Source organism: Pantherophis guttatus, chromosome 2 (genome assembly GCF_059756535.1).
Source record: "Pantherophis guttatus breed Tessera chromosome 2, ASM5975653v1, whole genome shotgun sequence".
NCBI classification, from domain to species: Eukaryota; Metazoa; Chordata; class Lepidosauria; order Squamata; family Colubridae; genus Pantherophis; species Pantherophis guttatus.
The window spans coordinates 29,413,849-29,433,928 of record NC_142064.1 but is presented as its reverse complement, the minus strand read 5'-3'; the positions used below and the strand labels follow the sequence as shown (position 1 = coordinate 29,433,928).

At 38.3% G+C, this 20,080-nt stretch overlaps 1 protein-coding gene across 11 annotated transcripts in view; it reads left to right on the top strand.

Annotated features, from left to right (window-relative positions):
• The window catches only part of PDE4D (phosphodiesterase 4D), a 706,231-nt gene extending 690,120 nt beyond the window's left edge, over window positions 1-16,111 (top strand). For all 11 annotated transcript variants that reach the window (XM_060690685.2, XM_034440934.3, XM_034440942.3 and 8 more), the window contains 8 exons: window positions 1,526-1,698; window positions 2,328-2,426; window positions 2,520-2,684; window positions 3,030-3,129; window positions 5,974-6,128; window positions 6,489-6,611; window positions 10,103-10,285; window positions 10,976-16,111. In XM_060690685.2, the coding sequence (XP_060546668.1) occupies window positions 1,526-1,698; window positions 2,328-2,426; window positions 2,520-2,684; window positions 3,030-3,129; window positions 5,974-6,128; window positions 6,489-6,611; window positions 10,103-10,285; window positions 10,976-11,395 (1,418 nt within the window). In that variant the 3' untranslated portion in view covers window positions 11,396-16,111. The remainder of the gene's footprint in view (window positions 1-1,525; window positions 1,699-2,327; window positions 2,427-2,519; window positions 2,685-3,029; window positions 3,130-5,973; window positions 6,129-6,488; window positions 6,612-10,102; window positions 10,286-10,975) is intronic.
• Window positions 16,112-20,080: the final 3,969 nt, after the last annotated feature.

Here is a 20,080-nt window from a genome sequence, read left to right as displayed (position 1 = left end):
TTAATTATTTGGACAGAAACTACAATATATTTAAATGTTTGGGGAGGAGAGAATAAATCAAGTTGAGGAACAGGTTTGAATTTGGCTTGCTTAAACAGACTATAGTTTAAACCAGGTTTCGATTAAACAAATTAGTTAGTTGAAAACAGGACAATGATTGTGATCTTTCTTGCAGCATGATCATAGCAACAATTAGAATTATTCCAGCTAGATACAGTTTTTGAGGTTATTGAACTTTGCCTTTTAAATAAATATGATATTGTAGCACCTTTAGTATTTATTTTCATTTGTTCATTCATAAAACATATGCCAGCTTTTTATGCTCAATCACCTATTATTTCCTATTTTTGACAACGTAATTAGAGTAAATCTTGTCCTAGTTATGCTCAATGCAGTGGCACAAAATTGGTTTACTTTGCCTCATTTTCAGCAGTGTTCCCAAACTAGCAGCAAAAAGAGAAGCATCTGTTGACAGATATTGAAAATCTGTGATTTGCGAGATAAATTGGACTGTGAGCCAAATATTCTTGAATTAATATTTGTAAAAATAACTACCTTATTCATCAACTTATAATTATCACTGCACTTTAGAGACAATCTTGTGATGGGATAGATTTGAGACATGGGAGATACAGAGGTCAGATCTCTACTCAAACTACAATAATAGAATAACTTCAAGATTTAGGGAAGCATAACATAATATAAACAAATTCCTAAGAATCAGAACTGAAAAGAAATTATTTGGACCCAAGAACCTAATGGCTCCTTGTTTCACTTTTTAGTTTACAATATTCAAGCTGTTTTATATCAACATCATTAGATTTTTTAGCTATATGTAAAGTCAATGTCGCTGCACTACTGCGAGAGTAAATGACCAGTGTAAGGTTGCTTAAATCTATAACTAAAGTGGTCCTGAACCTAGATTTTCATGCAGTTATTTATTTATTCACTTGTATGCCACCTTTGTTATTTTTTGCAAATAACTCATGAGGGCAAACATGTCCAATATGGCTTCCTCCTCCTATTGTTCCCACAACAACCACCTTGTGAGGTGAGTTGGGCTGAAAAAGAGAGTGACTGGCCCAAGATTACCACTTAGCTGTTTTTCATAGCTAAGGCAGAATTAGAAAAAGAACAAGTTAATATGTTTTAAAAAATATTTTAAAAAATTAGGGGTTTTAATATAGGGTTTTTAACTATGGGCCAAATTGATTTAATTGGATTTTAATATTGTTTTAAATTTTGTATCTGTGTATTTTATTTGCTGGCTGTTCACTGCCCCGAGTCCCTCGGGAGAAGGGCGGTATATAAATATAATAAACTATAACTAACTATAACTATAACTATCACTATAACTATAACTATAATAGTCTGGTGGTGATTTTCTGTGTTCATTTGCATCTTTCTTATTTCAAAATGGTTTTGAAGCACAGGTTTTTTTGAAAAGCTATGCTGCACCTAATGTTTCTTCTTAACTCTAATTTACAAATAGATTATAGATGTTTTTTTTCCTCTTTTTTAAAAGACAAGCAGCATGAAGTGGAAATCCCATCTCCAACACAGAAAGAAAAAGAGAAAAAGAAACGGCCTATGTCTCAAATCAGTGGAGTAAAAAAGTTGATGCACAGTTCCAGCTTAACAAATTCTAGTATCCCCAAATTTGGAGTCAAAACAGATCAAGAAGATATTCTAGCCAAGGTAAAAGCAATGTTGATTTGCAGCTGCTTCAGTATCTGTAACTCAGATCCAAATACAGTCACAATTATAGATATTCGTATATCTATATGAATTTATTTGTCATGTGTATAAATTCTCACACACTGTACTTTTGTACAGTGTGTGAGCACTGTACAGCCAAATAAAGATTCTGATTCAATTTGTCACTAGCACATTGTGCATCAGAATTGTGTAACTGCAGAAGTCAAATGGATTTTTAAAAAAATAAAAAAAAACACCTATAGAATTTAACAAAAATTCAGATGCCATGTTTACACCAGAAGAAAGAAGCCTATATATATATATATATGTATTTGCAGGAAAAATATATTTATTTTGATTATTTTGAAACTTAAAAGTGTATTCCCAAAGCATAAGATAGAGTAAGGTGGTGTCCCTGGAGTATTTCCTAATGCTCTTTGCTATATCAGAGCAGGGCAGTACTGAAGCATTTCAGGGCATTCAGTTTGGAGCAACATTTCTAATTTAAAATCTGAAAAATTAGATTGCTAAGATCTAAAATACAAAGAAAGTCAAGAACAGATGTTTTGTGCAAACTCTATTGCAAAGCCAGGTTAACAGTTTCTGTTTTTTGTTTGGTTTTATATCAGGAGCTAGAAGATGTAAATAAATGGGGCCTCCAAGTGTTTAAAATAGCCGAATTATCTGGGAACCGACCTTTGACAGTCGTCATGTATACAATCTTTCAGGTATGTTTAAGGGGAAACAACTTTTTCCCTTTTCTTTTCCAGAGGCCTTTACCTATACTGAATAAATAATTACTTTTCTCTCTCTAACTTCAGGAACGGGATTTGCTAAAAACGTTTAAAATTCCACCAGACATGTTAATAACCTACTTGATGACGCTGGAGGACCATTATCATGCAGATGTGGCATATCACAACAATATACATGCTGCTGATGTTGTACAATCAACACATGTGCTTTTGTCAACCCCAGCTTTGGAGGTAAGTCCACAATATCTGGGTGAAATTAAAAAAAACATACTTGTGAAACATACTTTCATGTCTCGCAATACACCAAGGTAGCTTGCCAAATGATTAGTTACTGAGAAAATAACTTTAATTTAAAGATATCAACATTTGATACTTTATTATAAAAAACATTTTGTAAATTGGACTTTCCAATTTTTTAATATGGACATGGTGGTGTTCATATTAGTAGAGATCCAAGTGTAAAAGGGGAGAGGATCAGTGCAATTCTGTTAAACTTAGAACATATTCTCCATTAGTCATTCTTCTCTGTTCCACTATCTTATTCCTAAATATTTTCTCTTTCTTTCTTTCTTTTAGGCCGTTTTCACAGACCTGGAGATTCTAGCTGCTATTTTTGCCAGTGCAATACATGATGTTGACCATCCTGGGGTTTCAAACCAATTTCTTATCAACACAAGTAAGTTAGTTTATTTCTGGCTCCACTGATTGTCTATATATTTGAGATTCCTTGAACAAGTAACGAAGAAGATTTTTTTATTTAAAAAAAAGATGATTTTTGATATGTAAGGTATCTGCATACATCATGTAGTCAGTCTTTAAAAGCATATTTCTAGTCCAGTGTCCCTTTGTCACAATGGGAAATTGAGGAATGGGTTTTCCTGTTCACTCAGCCAGTTGGATAGTCAAGGTCTTTCCATTCTTACTTGTCTATGGGTTTCACGCAACTGGGAAATCTAAGGCAGCTTTCTTCTGATAGATTGTTGGAGGTCCCTGAATGCTACTTATTCCTCTAGGTCAATGCACCTGGATATTTTTATTGCTTTATTGCCCCTGCAGAGGCACACAACATGCACATGCATCTATATTCCATTCAGGAGAATGGACCACTATGTATGTATATTCATAGTGGTCCATTCTCCTATATTTTTTCACAAACTCGTGAAGTAGGTGAGAAAGTCATCAAGTGAGCTGCTATGCCTGCATGTGGAGTAGAAATTGGCTCTCTCTGGTGTTACACAAATACATTAGCTACTATGTACCTCAGTCCTTGCCCATCCTATTTACAATTGCTTCTTACTATGAAGCTGAGTGTAGCCTGGTCCCTCCTTTGGCCACTGGAGATCAGGTAGATCAATCATGCCCTAACCTTCAGGAGGTCACATGATCCTATTTTCAAACTGTTCTGAGGTAACAATGGCAATGTACAATATTGTAAAATAAATGAATCTCATCAACATAATTATGCAAGTTGGAAATAGAAGGGGAACATCATGGTGAAGAGACCAAACATCACTGTGATGTGGCAAGGGGTGCAAGAGATAAAGAAACAGAGAATGAAAGGGCTGTATTTCTGCAGAGCCACAAGGAAAATTACAGAATGAAGAGACAAGAAAAGATTGAGGAGAAAAACAAAGATCAACTTCGAATGTGTGGCAAACACTAATTACTGCAGGAGTCCCTCAGTATGACTACAACTGCCTTCAACATCAACATTTCAGCAGAGAAAGAAGAGCAAGTTAAAATGCACAACTTGCACAATGTAACATTTCTACTGATGCTGGTACCATGGCCAAAGTCTACTCTCACTGTCATAAATTCCTATTTCCTGGAAAAACCACTAGTTTCTGCAATATGAAGGGAAGAGTCAGGATAGGCAATTTGCAACCTCTGCCTAATGAACTTCTCATTTTATATAGCAATGGTGAACCTATTGCAAACAGGTTCAGGAAGAACATCAGATAATACAACTGCCTCTTCCAAATGACACTCTTTGGTGCCAAAAAAGTCATTTCAATGAGGAATGGGTAGAATCCTGTGATTATTCAAGGGGAGATCCACCATTATATAACTACCGAGCTGGAGGGGGAGAACAGATTCTACCCTGGACTTCTTTTCTCCTCCCCCATCCATCTCAGGACTGCACAGACTCTTCCTCTGGGCCTCTTTCTGGGAAAGGTCTATGTCATCAAAACTCTCCCAAAAATGTTTCTTCATATGCACATTCTATTACACAGCTAATGCTGCTCAGTTTCCCACAAAACTCCTTGATTCAAGTGAACTTTCTGGATTGCTATCACATAAACTGGAATTGAAGATCATTTTAATGAGGTTGATAAAAATAGGATCGCCAACATGATCGCCAATGTCCGATGACGGATATGGCACAAGAAGAAGAACATTTTAATGAGGAAGTTGGATCTTTTAAAGCTTCGCAAAAGGAATGCATACAATAATGGAAGGAGTCCACAGGAATCTCACTGTAGCAAAAGAAACTTTGGTGTATTCAAAAGGGACATTGTCACGATTCCAAGAATTGTAGTCAATTTATCAGAAGGAACAGAAGTTGTCCCTCTTCAGTGTACACAGTTCCCAATGCAGTCATGCTTTCTTCTCGTTATATATAAAGCAGAAGGACAAATCATGGAGAATGTGCTGATTTATTTGGAGAAACCAGTAATCCAGCATGGTAAGCTGTATGTCACTAAGGAAAATGTATGTCCACCAAGGAAAAAGAAATGTAAACCAGTATTCTTAAAGAATAGCACATCAATCACAAATATTATTATCTAAAATAAGGGTCCCCATCCTGTGGGCTATGGCCCACTATTGGGCCGCGGCCTATTCGCAAATTGCAAATGCAAATGACCAGCTATTTGCAAGGAATATAAATTCTTCCATTCTCCACCCTCCAGTCAGAGCTGAAGAAACTTCTTGGATGAGAAGCAAAACTTCTTCAAAGAAAAAACCAGGAAGTCCAGTTGCCTCTTGGAGAAGCACCTTTGGGAGAACCATGACCTGGATGACTGAGAATCTCCATAGACATGTTACCAGAATGTTAATATTCAGCTACATTCAAGTCAACCAACAACTGGCATATGATTAAGGAATCATATAATGCAGAGGGAGGGATGATATTCCATTTGCCATTGATAGGCATGCCTCCAAGTCTTTGGGAAAATTCCATTATTTGATTACAAAATTATTGAGCATTTGTGCTATAGACTGGAAGCTTTTGCTGAAACATTTGTTCATGATCAGCCCCAATTTGCTCTTATTTTGTTGCCCTTGTAATTTTCAAACTATTTCTAAAAACTGGACAGAGAAATGGAATTGGAGGAAAGTCTGTTGTCAGATTTGATTTGCAATTAGCCATAATGGTGCTTTTTTCCCCCTCTAATGTAGTTGGATGTTTTGGATGCCATAACATCCAAAGATGTTAAGACCCAAAAATATAACTTCTATAACAAATAAACAAAAATGCAATTTTTATTAACCGTGCTATCTTTGGACTTTCTTGCAGACTCTGAACTTGCCTTGATGTATAATGATTCATCAGTTTTAGAAAACCATCATCTAGCTGTTGGCTTCAAATTATTGCAGGAGGAGAATTGTGACATTTTCCAGAACTTGACAAAAAAACAGAAGCAATCATTGAGGAAGATGGTCATTGACATTGTGAGTTGTTTTTATTTAAAGCAATAGCACTTATAGCCCTCTCTAAGGGGTTTTATATAGTAAGCATATTCACCCCCCTCCCCCGCAATCTGGGTCCTCATTTTACCGACCTCGGAAGGATGGAAGGCTGAGTCAACCTTATAGCTCAGATGCAAAATGATGTACCTGATAATTTTTTTGGGGGGGGGGGATAGTTTGAAATAGGTCTTATATTTGATTTATGCAAGTTATGTTTCCATAAGATCTATCTATTGATTAGGATATTTTCACTGACTGTCTCTTTAATTTCCTTACCAAGCTGTAATAGCTTTTAAAACAGAAGCAATTACTGTGACCTTTACCTTTTGTTTCTCCTCCAAGGTACTTGCCACAGACATGTCTAAGCATATGAATCTATTGGCCGATTTGAAAACAATGGTTGAAACCAAGAAAGTGACTAGCTCTGGAGTTCTACTTCTTGATAACTATTCAGACAGGATTCAGGTAAGGTACTCTGCATTTTAAATAAATTATCTTCTTTCTTCACCTCATTACATTGGGATGATCTGTGTGTCTTGACTTTTTGGACTGACAGCCGTACCTTTTGCCAGAACATTTTCCCTGTTATGGCTGCTTGTATGGCATTCTTCCTTGATGAGGTGCCTCATCTTACAGCGGTATTTCACCTTTCCTTGACTTCATTTAGTGATGCTAATCTACATTGACTAATCAGTTTGTTCTGCTAACCACAGCTTTTTCAGCTTGCAGAAATGCTGTTACAAGTAAAGCAGTGCAGACCACCTGCATACCCATACCTATTATTTATTTATTTATTCATTCATTCATTCATTCATTCATTCATTCATTCATTCATTCATTCAATTTGTATGCCGCCCCTCTCCGAAGACTCAGGGTGGCTCACAATGCATTTAAAATCATTATTAAAATCATTTAAAAATTAAAAACATTAAAACTCATTCACACCATTCATGGCCGGATCTCACAAGATCGCAACAGCGAGTTCAACGGCCCCAGGCCTGCCAGAAAAGCCAGGTCTTCACCGCTTTTCGGAAGGCCAATAGGGTGGGGATGGTCAGGACCTCAGGAGGTAACTGGTTCCAGAGAACTGGGGCAGCCACAGAGAAAGCCCTCCCCTGCGGGCCCGCCAGCCGGCATTGTTTAGCTGACAGGACCCGGAGGAGACCAACTCTGTGGGATCTTACCGGTTCTTGAGAGTTATCCGGTAGAAGGCAGTCTCGAAGATACCCTGGCCCTGAGCCATGTAGGGCTTTAAAAGTAATAACCAACACCTTGAATTGTGACCGGGGACCAATAGGGAGCTAGTGCAGCTTGCGGAGAATTGGTGTAATGTGAGGTGCACCCACGACAGCTCACGCAGCTGCGTTCTAGACCAACTGTAGTCTCCGAATACTTTTCAAGGGTAGAGCGTGTTGCAATAATCTAACTGTGAGGTGACAAGGGCATGAGTATCTATTAGTAGAGGAACAGAAATGTATTTTTTTCAGAGCCTGCATATAAACTGTCAAGAGATTAGGTGCAATCCATTATGTCCCCACTCTATTTTGTTGCCCAGATGTCAACACTATCATTACACTAATGGGTATATACACAAGTAGGAGTGTCTGAACTTTCAATCCGTTGCTGTGGTTGGCTAGTTGGTTGGATGATTAGCTGAAAAATTTCTTAACCTACAAAGTTCTACTTAGCAGTGAAGGGTTGGAATTACTTTAAATGTGCATGCATGTTATCAAAATTTTAAAATTAATCTTCATTCTTAAATCATTTTTAACATTTCCATATTTATTTATTTATTTATTTTATTTAAATTTGTATACCGCCCTTCTCCTGTTGGACTCAGGGCGGTGCACAGCCAATACAAAATTTAAAAATTTAAAAGAATTATACCCTTTGGCCAAAAATTAAGAACCTTATGACTAAAACCCATTAAACAATTAAAAATCTAATATCTCAAAAACAGGGGGGGGGGTTTCACGCCAGCCCTGCTTGATGGAAGAGAAAAGTTTTTAGGGCGGGGCGAAAAGCCCGGAGATCTGATATCCTCCGTATCTCCGGGGTCAAATCGTTCCAGAGGGCTGCCACAGAGAAGGCCCTCCCCCTGGGGGTCGCCAGCCGACACTGCCTAGCTGACGGCACCCTGAGGAGTCCCTCTCTGTGGGAGCGTACTGGCCGGTGGGAGGCTATTGGCGGCAGAAGGCGGTCCTGCAAATACCCAGGTCCGATGCCATGGAGTGCTTTAAAGGTGGTGACCAGTACCTTGAAGCGCACCCGGAAGTCCACCGGGAGCCAATGCAGCTCACGCAGGAGAGGTGTCACATGGGAGCGGCCTCTCGCTCCCATAATCCCCCGCGCAGCCGCATTCTGCACCAGCTGGAGCCTCCGGATGCACGTCAAGGGGAGCCCCATGTAGAGACCATGCAGTAGTCCAGGTGGGAAGTGATGAGTGCCTGAGTGACTGTGCGTAAGGAGCCCCGATCCAGAAAGGGACGCAACTGGCGAATCAGGCGAACCTGATGAAAAGCCCCCCTGGCCACGGCCGTCATATGCTCTTCTAAAGACAGCTGTGCATCCAGGAGGACACCCAAGTTGTGAACCCTCTCCGTGGGGGCCAATAACTCGCCCCCAATAGCAGTGATGGTGCCAGCTGGCTATATCGGGACGCCGGAAGCCACAGCCACTCGGTCTTGGAGGGGTTGCGTCGAAGCCTGTTACTCCCCATCCAGATCTGCATGGCCTCCAAGCACCAGGACATCACTTCAAGGGCATCGTTGGGATGGCCTGGGGTGGAGATGTACAGCTGAGTGTCCTCAGCGTACTGATGGAATTCCACCCCAAAGCCACGGATGATCTCGCCCAGTGGCTTCACATAAATGTTGAACAGAAGGGGTGAGAGGACCGATCCCTGCGGCACCCCACACACAAAGTGCCTCGGGGTCGACCTCTGTCCCCTGCCAACACTGACTGCGTCCGGTCGGAGAGATAGGAGAACCACCGTAGAATGGTGCCCCCCACTCCCAGCCCCTCCAACCGGCACAGCATGATACCATGGTCGATGGTATCAAAAGCCACTGAGAGATCTAATAGGACCAGGATAGAGGAGCAACCCCTATCCCGAGCCCTCCAGAGATCATCCACCAACGCGACCAATGCCGTTTCCATGCTGTGCCCAGGCCTGAAGCCGGACTGGCATGGATCCAGATAGACAGCTTCATCCAGGTACCCAGGCAGCTGTCGTGCCACCACACTCTCAACAACCTTCGCCACGAAGGGAAGGTTGGAGACCAGATGATAGTTAGCCAAAACAGACGGATCCAGAGCGGGCTTCTTGAGGAGGGGCCTCACCACCGCCTCTTTCAAGGCTGATGGCAAGACACCCTCACCCAAGGAAGCGTTGATAATACCCTGGAGCCAGCCTCGCGTAACCTCCCGGGAGGCCAGTACCAGCCAGGAGGGACACGGATCCAATAAACATGTGGTCGCATTCAGTCACCCCAGTATCCTGTCCACGTCCTTGGGAGCAACAGGATCAAACCATATGAAGTGGTACCCACCTCTGCAGTTTGGCTTTCAAAATTTCATTCAAATGCTCATGCAGCCTGCAGGCCAGACCTAATTTAGACTATTCTGTCAGTGTCTGAAGTTTTTTCCTGCTCTTGAGGGTGGCTAACAGGCTTGATTAATTCCCACATAGCTTCATAACTGGTCAGTCTTGCACTTACAGCATTTTTGGCCTTTTAATATAGGCAAAGCAATAAATGTGAGATAATTGGTAGCTATTAATGTCAGTGTGAAAAACGCACAGCATATCATCCTGCTGGTGTTCAGAATAAACCTTGCACTCCATGTATTTTCAAGATTTCTGTTTTCTCACCCACTAAATGTGCAAATGGAAAAAGAGCTGTGTCTCCAGTAGCATAACACAAGTTTTCTCAATATTTTTTTCCTGTTTAATTTAGGTTCTACAAAATATGGTACACTGTGCAGATCTAAGCAATCCAACAAAGCCACTCCAGTTATATCGACAATGGACAGATAGAATAATGGAAGAATTCTTTCGTCAGGGAGATCGAGAAAGAGAAAGAGGCATGGAAATAAGTCCCATGTGTGATAAACACAATGCATCTGTAGAAAAATCACAGGTAATCATTTAATTGAAGGATGAAAAATCAATGTAGATAATTTAGAGCAGAGGTGTCAAACTCATGTCACGGCGGCATCACGTGACATATCGGGACTTTTTCCCCCCTTCGCTAAATTGGGCATGGGCATGGCCAGCGTGTGATGCATCCAGCCTGCGGGCCGCGAGTTTGACAGCCCTGATTTAGAGAATTCTGTAAGCTCTTCAAGGAAATAGGCAATAACTGTTGATTGGTATCAGACATTCAGCATAGCTCAGATCAGGAAACTGATTCTACAGGAAGACAAGAACTATGTTACATTGAAACGGCTATACTAATAGAATCTTGGAAGACTGATTGGACTTCATCTCCTCTCCCTCTTATATCTTGATGAATCAGAGAGGAGTCTGCCTGAGTTTGTTCCCAATGCTATCTCGTTTCCCATGATTTAAGGAATATTTCTTTGCTTGTAACATGGTTCTTGTTTATTTTCCCCAAGATCATCTTTACACAAATGGTTGATACAATACTAAAGCCTACAAAATAATGAAAAATTAATTTGAAGTTTTCATTTAAAAAAGAAAAATAATACAGAAGAGAACTAAATAAAAAACAATAGCTTCTTGTGAAGTTAATTTTAAGAAATAATGTGATAAACTTAATTCTTCCTTCTTTAGAATAACATCTCCCCTTAATTCTACTTTGTAACAGGTGGGTTTTATAGACTACATTGTTCACCCTCTCTGGGAGACCTGGGCGGACCTTGTCCACCCAGATGCCCAAGACATCTTAGATACATTGGAGGACAATCGTGAATGGTACCAGAGCACAATCCCTCAGAGTCCTTCTCCTGCAGCGGATGACCAAGAGGAAGGTAGACAAGGACAAACTGAAAAATTTCAGTTTGAACTAACATTGGAAGAAGATGGTGAATCAGACACAGAGAAGGACAGTGGGAGTCAAGTGGAAGAAGATACCAGCTGCAGTGACTCCAAGACTCTTTGCACCCAAGACTCAGAGTCCACAGAAATTCCACTTGATGAGCAAGTGGGAGAAGAGGTGGTAGAGGAGGAAGAAGAGGAGAATCAGTCAGAACCTTGTGTGCTAGAAGAACGGTCTCCTGACACGTAACAGTATGCTAAGTGCATAGCTCTCTATACTCTCTCCTTTTCTGTTTTTAAAAGCTGAAAATGGTTTCCAAAGTGCATATCATATGGCACAACCATGATCATGCCTCGCCGTCATCTGCCAGAGTTGTTTGTTGATCAAAAACTTAGTTCGGCACTCAGGATTAGTGTGACCAGAATTATTCATCTCCATGGCACCAGAGAATGAAGGAAAACATCTGCAAAGAACAGTTGAATTAAGAATTCAGCTTGGCTGATTTGATGAGAGACTGACAGCACTCACAGCTGTTTTTCAAAAGGAGTAAAGGCTGGTCCAAAGCTAATGTGAGTGTGTGTGTGAGATTATATGTGTGTTTTGTATTAGGTTTTAATTTCATGAGGAGGCAATTAATACCATACGTTTAATGATTAACACCAGAATCTAAAGAAAGTGACCAGCAAATGAATCAAGTTGTCTAGTGGAAAATAAATGCACTCAAATATCGGGATACAACATGAATCAGTAGGAAGATGAAGCTGTGGAAATCACATACTTTTCTAATTTCAAGTCTTCCTGACACATGACTGAAAAAGGTGTAGCTCAATGGTTGCACTGAAGTCTGCATTTTGTATCATATGTAAAACAGAAATCTTTTTGTAGAGTTTACTTTTATTATTAAATGTGTTGGGTTATTATATTTAAAAAAATGCAACACCCTCTGAATTTCATCTGCCAGTGGCTTTTTCTTCCTCCCTCTTCTCCTATCCCCAAAAAAGAGTAACTTGCAAGTTTTCAGTACATGTATATGCTACACTGGATAAATTGAATTTTATATTTGTTTGCACTTAGATTTTTCATAGCAATTCCTTCAACTGTTATAAAATAGCCTTTTGTTTTATAGACCAATGATACGTATATGATGCTCTGTTAATTCTCTCTCACCCACCCACTTACCCAGTCTCTTATTGTAGGAAAACACTTCGTTTTCTGTCTTTTTTTTTTTTATATAAATGTCCAAAAGCAGCAATATATTATCTGCTATGAGCTCTTTGGCCTCACAAATAGCTTAGTCCTGCAGATCCAACGTTTATGGTTGTGGGTTAATTCCCCTCAACCAAAACAATTATTTTTTAAATCTAGTGGAACACTAGAGTAGCAGTTCCCCAACATTTGGGTTGCAACAACTGAGGGGTGGCAGGAATTTGGACCATTAGGATTCAATCTTCCTATAGTAGATGCATTGGGGTTCAGAAAGTTGAAATGAATGACAAGTAATAGTGCATGGAAACTTGAGAATGCTCTAAAACAAAATTATTGGAAACTCATCAGTATGAATAAATTTGGATCTGAGGTTTTCAGATCTATGGCCAGTATAAGTGTGACTTTCCTATTATATATACAAATGTTTTATTTGCTAACTGAATATTTCCTTTTCCATGAGACAGTTTGTTGGAGTGAACAATAGCATTGTAGGAATCTTTTGCCCCAATGACTTACTAGACCAACAAATAAGTACTTTGGTTGGGGGCATGCGGGCAACTGTCATTGCACAGTACTTCAGATTGTATTTCTGCAAACAGGTTGTTTCTAAGGGATTTTTTTTTGTTACATCAAAAACTTTTTGAAAGGGTTTGTGCTGTTGTGGGAAGTGCACTACCCTACAAAACTGACAGGTTGTGTGAGGGGGAAAAAAAGCATTGCAGAGCAAAGTGTAGACTGCCATCCATTGTAGAATTACATGCCATTATGGCTGTTAATTAAAATGGGATTTGCGTATCTAATTTTAAATTTGGCTGTAGCTGTAGCATACAGCTATAATTATGTGTAGGAAATCTATGCACAGTAGCAGACATTAATGCAGATTGATGTCTGTGAGGATTGAAATGGGCCATCCTCACCTGACCTGTACTGCCTTTCTCTTGCCAGATTGCATTAGTAGGCACATATTCATGCTGCTTTATCAACATGGTACATTTCCTTGACTACATAGATCCTCTTATCTTTGACCTACATTTGCATAAAACAGCTCCTCGCCGTATGCAAAAGCTTTGCACAAGAGTTATTGCAATCCCAGTATTGAAGCAACTTTGTTGGACTGGGTTTGAATCATGAGTCTTTGTTTTGCTGCAATGAAAACAGAAATTGGATTGGATTGGATTGGATTGGATTGGATCGAGCCTAAATTAATAAGGCTTTAGTCTCATTGTAATCAATGAAACTATTCCTTCATTTATTTAGAATTAAGACTTGTTTTGTATATCAAGTTCTTACGGTAAGCACTGACTAATGAGGATTTTTGAAAAATGTTTTAATGTGTTGGTTCTTTCTTAGTTCTTAATGCCTTTTGTTAAAAAAATACCAGCTAGGGAAATGAATGGAAGAATTTCATCAAATTGCTGTTAGCATAAATTCATGGCCTCTCCTTCACTACTTCGACATTTGTACAGTCCCCAAGAGTGCCTGGAATTTTAATGAAAAAAAAAAAGCAATATAAATTCCAAAAATCTAAATGGACATAGAAGGGTATTTTTTTTTCTGCACTAATAGTTTAATCAATAAAGAGGAGTGCTCTCTGGCTTGAGCCAGCAAATTCTGAGGAAAGAACTGTTAAATACATAAATATCTTTGCTCTTTAACAAGATTTCCCAAATACTAATTTCAAGGAGGTTTCATTCATTGCTGGATCTTGTTAGAGTGCACACTGTAAGATTAAACTTTCAAAGATAATGGAGACTGTATTGTGTATTGTGTAAAAATACACCCATACACATGGACAATCAAATGACAGAAAGCATAATAATTTTTAGAGCCAGGGATTTGAATGCACTGTACAATCTTTTCTGTTTTGTTTTTATTTTATTTTGCCTGAAGTGTGTGATAGCACACACATGGCTGAAAAAAATATTAAAAGGTGACTTTACATGTGCTCTCTGTGTTTGCCACAAGTAAAATGCAAAGCATTGGTACAGTTTTGAAAAGGAGGGTGGGAAAATGGGGGAAAGGTGAGAGGAATATGAGTTTGCATTTATACTTTAGCTTGCAAGTTACTGTTCTTGGTAATGTGTCTGTTCCTTTTTATTTCTGATTTCATGTCATCGTTTTAAAAAAAATGTGATCAGATAATATAGGTAGAACAAATCACATTCAAAAGCTTTTTTTAAAAAAAAACTTGAGAATGAAATGAATTTTACAACTTCGTCATTTATTTTACAATGCATTTATTTATTTTTTATTTGTGCCATGCATATTTTTTTCTCACCAAATGACCTTACTTGTAATAAGTCTTGTTTGTCTCTGTTTACAGCTATGTATTTATTGTAATGTATATAATGTAATGTTAATTGTAAATTATAAGTTCTTATTATAACATCATCCTTGCCAGGATGGTGTTGCTATATTTGGAAACTCTTGGTGAGAGAATTAATATTGTGTATACATACTCCCCTTGTACATTTTTCCCCCCTCGTGTAATATATCCTATATCACTTTAGAGCTTGTTTATGGAAGAGTTGAGAAAAATGATAAAATACATAGATATATAAATTAAAAGCTGCAGGTCTTTGGTCCCAGGGCTGTGCCTTAACTTTAAACAAAATTTTCTTCTGTTTTGCTGCATTTGGAAGAAAGGTGGTAGCAAACATGGGCTGGGCGTATCTCCAATATGCTTTTTTATAAAGGGACTTAAGTTGTGTCCCATCTAGGAATGTTCTCTTTTCCACTATCTAGGATCCACTGAAGCTGAGTTTTTGGGGAGAAGGGTTTTTTTTTTTTTTTTAAGGGTAAGATGGCAAGAGACTGTGCAACTAAAAACTGCCATCTTGACTCTTTGAGACGCCATGTGGATGCCCCTGCCGGCATCTGACCTCCTTTTGGATATTTGCCTTCTCTCTAATGGAATATACATTCCCCTTCAAAGCATTTCTTGAGGGATTCTTCACCTTTCTTAGAGAAAGTAAAGGAAAAAAAATGCTACCAACACTTAATCAACAAGAATGAGCACTAAATCAATGGCAGCTACTGCTCTTAAGCCCCACTGAAACAAGGCAGACACTTTCTGTCCATACCAAGGCAATTCATATAGGCAGATTATTCCCATTATCTTTAATACAGTGGCTCTCCAGATTAGACCTGTATTGATATTGCGCTGTAAAACAGGACCTATCCCCTCCAATAAGGCTTTCAGGCAGCCAAAAGCTTACTTCTGTATGAATGAATGTGCAGAAGAACGTCTGTAGCTTTTCTACATCATTGAAACACTACCGTTTGTTTTAGACAGAATCAACAATGGCCTGAAATGTGTCTCGCTGCTGCTCTTATACATGAAGCTTCGTAGTTCAGATACCTCATCTCCATTGCACCCGCGCCCAGCCCATGTAGCATGTGATTGCTCGGTGAAAGGAGAGATTCTTTTTCAAGAAAAACAGAGCCGCCTCCTTGACACAAACTGTAGATTTTAGCAGCCCTGGCCCAAAGGAATACGACTGCTTTTGTTTTACACAATATAAAAGGGACACTATTACAACAGAATTCCTGAACAATATTTTCGTTGTTTTCAGTTGGTTTTGTTTCCTTCGGGTATGTCTTTAGAGTGACAGAGTATGCGAACATTGCAAATAATTCAATGGTTTCTTAGCCTCTCTTACAGCCTATGGAATAGTACTGTATGTCAGATACCTTCATATGAAATTTTTATATGCAATGGAAATAAAAGCATGGGTTGATTCTGCCTAGGTAACTTCATTTGACTATTTTATATTTTTTTTTGCATGTCAATTTATCTTAACACAATTATTGTCCCATAAATGAAAATGTTGGTCTAAAAAACTCTTTTTTCACTCTTACTAAGTGAAAAAAAACCTGCTACATAGCAAAAAAAAAATTAAAGAATTAATCATGGATAGCCAATAAATGTTTTCTAGGTTGCCATATCACTAAGAATCTGGAACAGATTTGAAGAAAAGTATGGGAATGATAAATTAGCAAAATCAGTTATCCCACAGTGTGCAACTCTGAATCTATCCTATCATTTCTAATATACCTATGATGATAACATAGAATCTAGAATTAGAGAGAGAGATGATAGATAGATAGATAGATAGATAGATAGATAGATAGATAGATAGATAGATAGATAGATGCTTGCACACACAATTCAGACAAGGATGTCTAGCTGAGTTTTGTTTGTGCTTCAAAGGAAGGCCTGATTAGTACTTGAATGGGAGACCATCATGGTAGACCAAACAACATTGGGAAATTGAAAACCATTGTGGAAAAAGTGGTGACAAACCATTTCCATGTTATTGCCAAGAAAAACCTACATGGACATGAAACAGCCAACAAGATTGAAGTGTGAATCAGAGAAGACTCCATTTTACCCTGTTGCAACACTAATTATTGTGCTGCAATCAAGAGGGAAAAAATACACTGGGGAGCCCATCTGTGTTTTTTTTCCACAAATCTTGTTTGTAAGAACAGAGGCTTGTTTTAAAGTTTAATTCTGGTTTGGGAAATTGGACGGACGGATGGATGGCCTGCTTGTACCTTCTGTGATAAGGCATCCCTTTTGAACAATTGCCTTCCCATCTGTATTTCAAGAGGCTGCTTTTAATGGTTAGACTGTTTCAAAGCCTAATTTCAGTAGGGGTGTGTGTGTGTGTCTGTGGAGTGTTGGTGTGAGAAAGAAAGAAAGTGAAAAATGAGATATGTGCGAGAGAGTGAGAGAATAAGGTGAATATATGACAGAATAGGGTGTGTATATCTGGGAGATGATCAAGGATATAGTATTGGTATGTGAGAAAGAAAGTGCTGAGGAAAAAAATGAAAGAGAAAAGTTTGAGAAAAAGTGGAGTTTTTGCATGAGAGAGAAACCTGACAGAAATGAGTTTATAGACTATATTGGGAAGGGAACCATGGAATATATCCACAGAAGTGCCAGCTGTCATTGGATCTATCCTTGCACTCTGCATGCAAATCCGGACATAGGTGCCTTGGATGGAAAATGTTTCCCCAGCAATTATACCATTTTCTGGTCACCGCTATGTAACAACTCTTAAGAAATGAGGCTAGTTTTACTGCAATTAAAATGAATGTGGAAACTGCTTAGAAAATAAACAGGCTACAACATGCCAGAGAAGTGTATGAAGGTAGATGAATGGGACTTTGATGGAAAGAGGACATGAAATGTGTATGAGAAAAAAATTCGTTAAGTGCTACAAAAATGCTGAGAGAAAGCTATTAACAAAAGGTGTGCAGCAAAAAATAGAATTGCAAAATGTGATTAAGAACAAGGAACGGAAGAATGAAAGAGTAAGCGCTACATGATTTTGATTAAAATGTGTAACATTTTTGGAAATGAATGAAGGCACCTAAGCTCTGAAGACCCTGTTGTTCCGCCAGGCCGGGCTATCAACATAATAATTTTAAATTGGGGTATTTTAAATTTTCAGGATTTTAAACCGGGCCAAATCTATTTAATTATTTTAATTTTTAATCATTGTTTTGTCTTGTGTTTTTAAATTGGCTGTACACTGCCCTGAGTCCTTCAGGAGAAGGGTGGTATAGAAATAAAATTATTATTATTATTATTATTATTATACAACCTCCAGCAGAAGAAGGGAACTTAGATCAAAATCATATAATTATTTGGGTTGAAACAGGAAGTGAGAGAATGCTGGAACTTCGACTTCAGAGATATGTGTGAGAAAGATATCAAAAAGTAGTACAGAAGGGAATGCTATAAATATTAATGTTCAAAAGAAAAATAGATGAAAAAGAAATGAATGCTGTCAGAATGTTGAAAAATGGAAAGGTGGTAGGTGTAGAAATGTCACTGGAAAAAGCATTAAAATCTGAAAATGGTTTGCTTATAGAATGACTTTGAAACTTGTTTACTGTGCTTGACTAGAAAATTGTTGTCCCTGTACATAAGAAAGGACAGCAAATGTAAATTGATTGTTGTTGGGTTGGGGGAGATTTTTTTTTTTTTGCAGAATTATGATTGAAAAGATACAAGGGATGACAATGAGCAAAATTTGGGAAGTTCAATATGATTTTATGCCAGACAGGAAAGAAAAACTTGCTTTTTAGCTGGTCATTGAGAAATACATGTCTGAAAAAAGAAAGAAAATGTGAATACTGGTAACTGGGACTGTAATTTTTGTTGATAAGTAAGAAAATTATTAAGTGAGTCGCACCCTATTTTATGACTGTTTTAGCTATGGTTGTAAGCAAATCACTGCAGATGTTAAGTGAATCATGTTGTTAAGTGAATCTGGATTTACCCATTGACTTTCCTTGTCAGAAGCAACCAGGGAGGTCGCTAATGGAAATCACATGACCCCAGGATGCTGCAACCATCATACATGCCAGTGGCCAAGCAGCCAAATTTTGATCACGTAACTGTGGGGATGTTACAACTGCAAGGACCAGCTGCAAGTCACTTTTTTTCAGAATATTTTAGTATGTCACATAGAATTGCAGAGCTTCAGGAAAATCAAACTAAGATAACAAATGCCATCATACTGGGAGAACTATACAATTCAGGTCAACGGAGGAACTGAAGCTCCTGCAGCCATCTGTTATGAGTGTGGGAAAAGACTGGAGAATAAAGCATTAGAAATTTGCTGAAAAGATACAGGGCTGAAGAGGTATGAAACTGAGCAATTTAAAAACTGCCTCAGAGAGCTGCTAATTTTAACACAAATGTGGGACAATTGTGGAATAGTAATTGGGACTGAATGGCTGAATCAAAAGAACAGAACATTTTACCTTCACATTTGGGCTGAAAAGAAAAAAAGATTGGGGTGCATTATACATTTCCTGACTGAACAATTAATCAGTGGAACAACTCGCCTCCAGAAGTTGTGAATGCTCCAACACTGGAAGTTTTAAAGATGTTGAATAACCATTTGTCTGAAGTGGTGTAGGGTTTCCTGCCTAAGCAGGGGGTTGGACTAGAAGACCTCCAAGGTCCCTTCCAACTCTGACAAATTCCTTGTGTATCCAATCATACTTGGCCAATAAAGAATTCTATTCTATTCTATTCTATTCTATTCTATTCTATTCTATTCTATTCTATTCTATTCTATTCTATTCTATTCATTCTTTCCTCAGTATAAGGCTATGTGCATATAAATAGGTCTAAAGTGTTTGAAAAGCAGAGACAAGAAAGGTTTAAAAGCCCAGTGACAAAAATGATTTGCAAGCCTGGAACATAATAGGAAAAAAAAACCTGTTGTGCTCAAGATTCAGTAAAGTTGTTGCCAATTAGATCCTAGATATGAGCAGTTCCTAAAGATTACTTAGTAGCTCCATCTACCAGCCTTCCCACGGGACCACTATTCCCATAATATCCAGTCATCGCTGATGTGGTTTACTGCATGTAATCCATCACATACGGAAGTCAATAAAAGAGAAAATAATCAATTCTCTGACTTTTCCTTTTATAATATTTATGGTAAAATTTTAAGAGTAATAAAAAGAATATATCCTAAAATAGAACAGAGAAAACAAAAAGAAAAATGAAAGGAAGAACAACAAGAAAAAATAGAAGGAAATAGAAAAAATACAAAGAAAGATTTAAAGCAGTGGCTTTCAATATTTTTCATAGTAGTTTTAATGCACAATTATACTTTAATCTAAAATTACATCTTTACTCTCTTCTTTATAGTTTATCTATCCTGTCTAATTTCAAAATCATTAATTACAAGT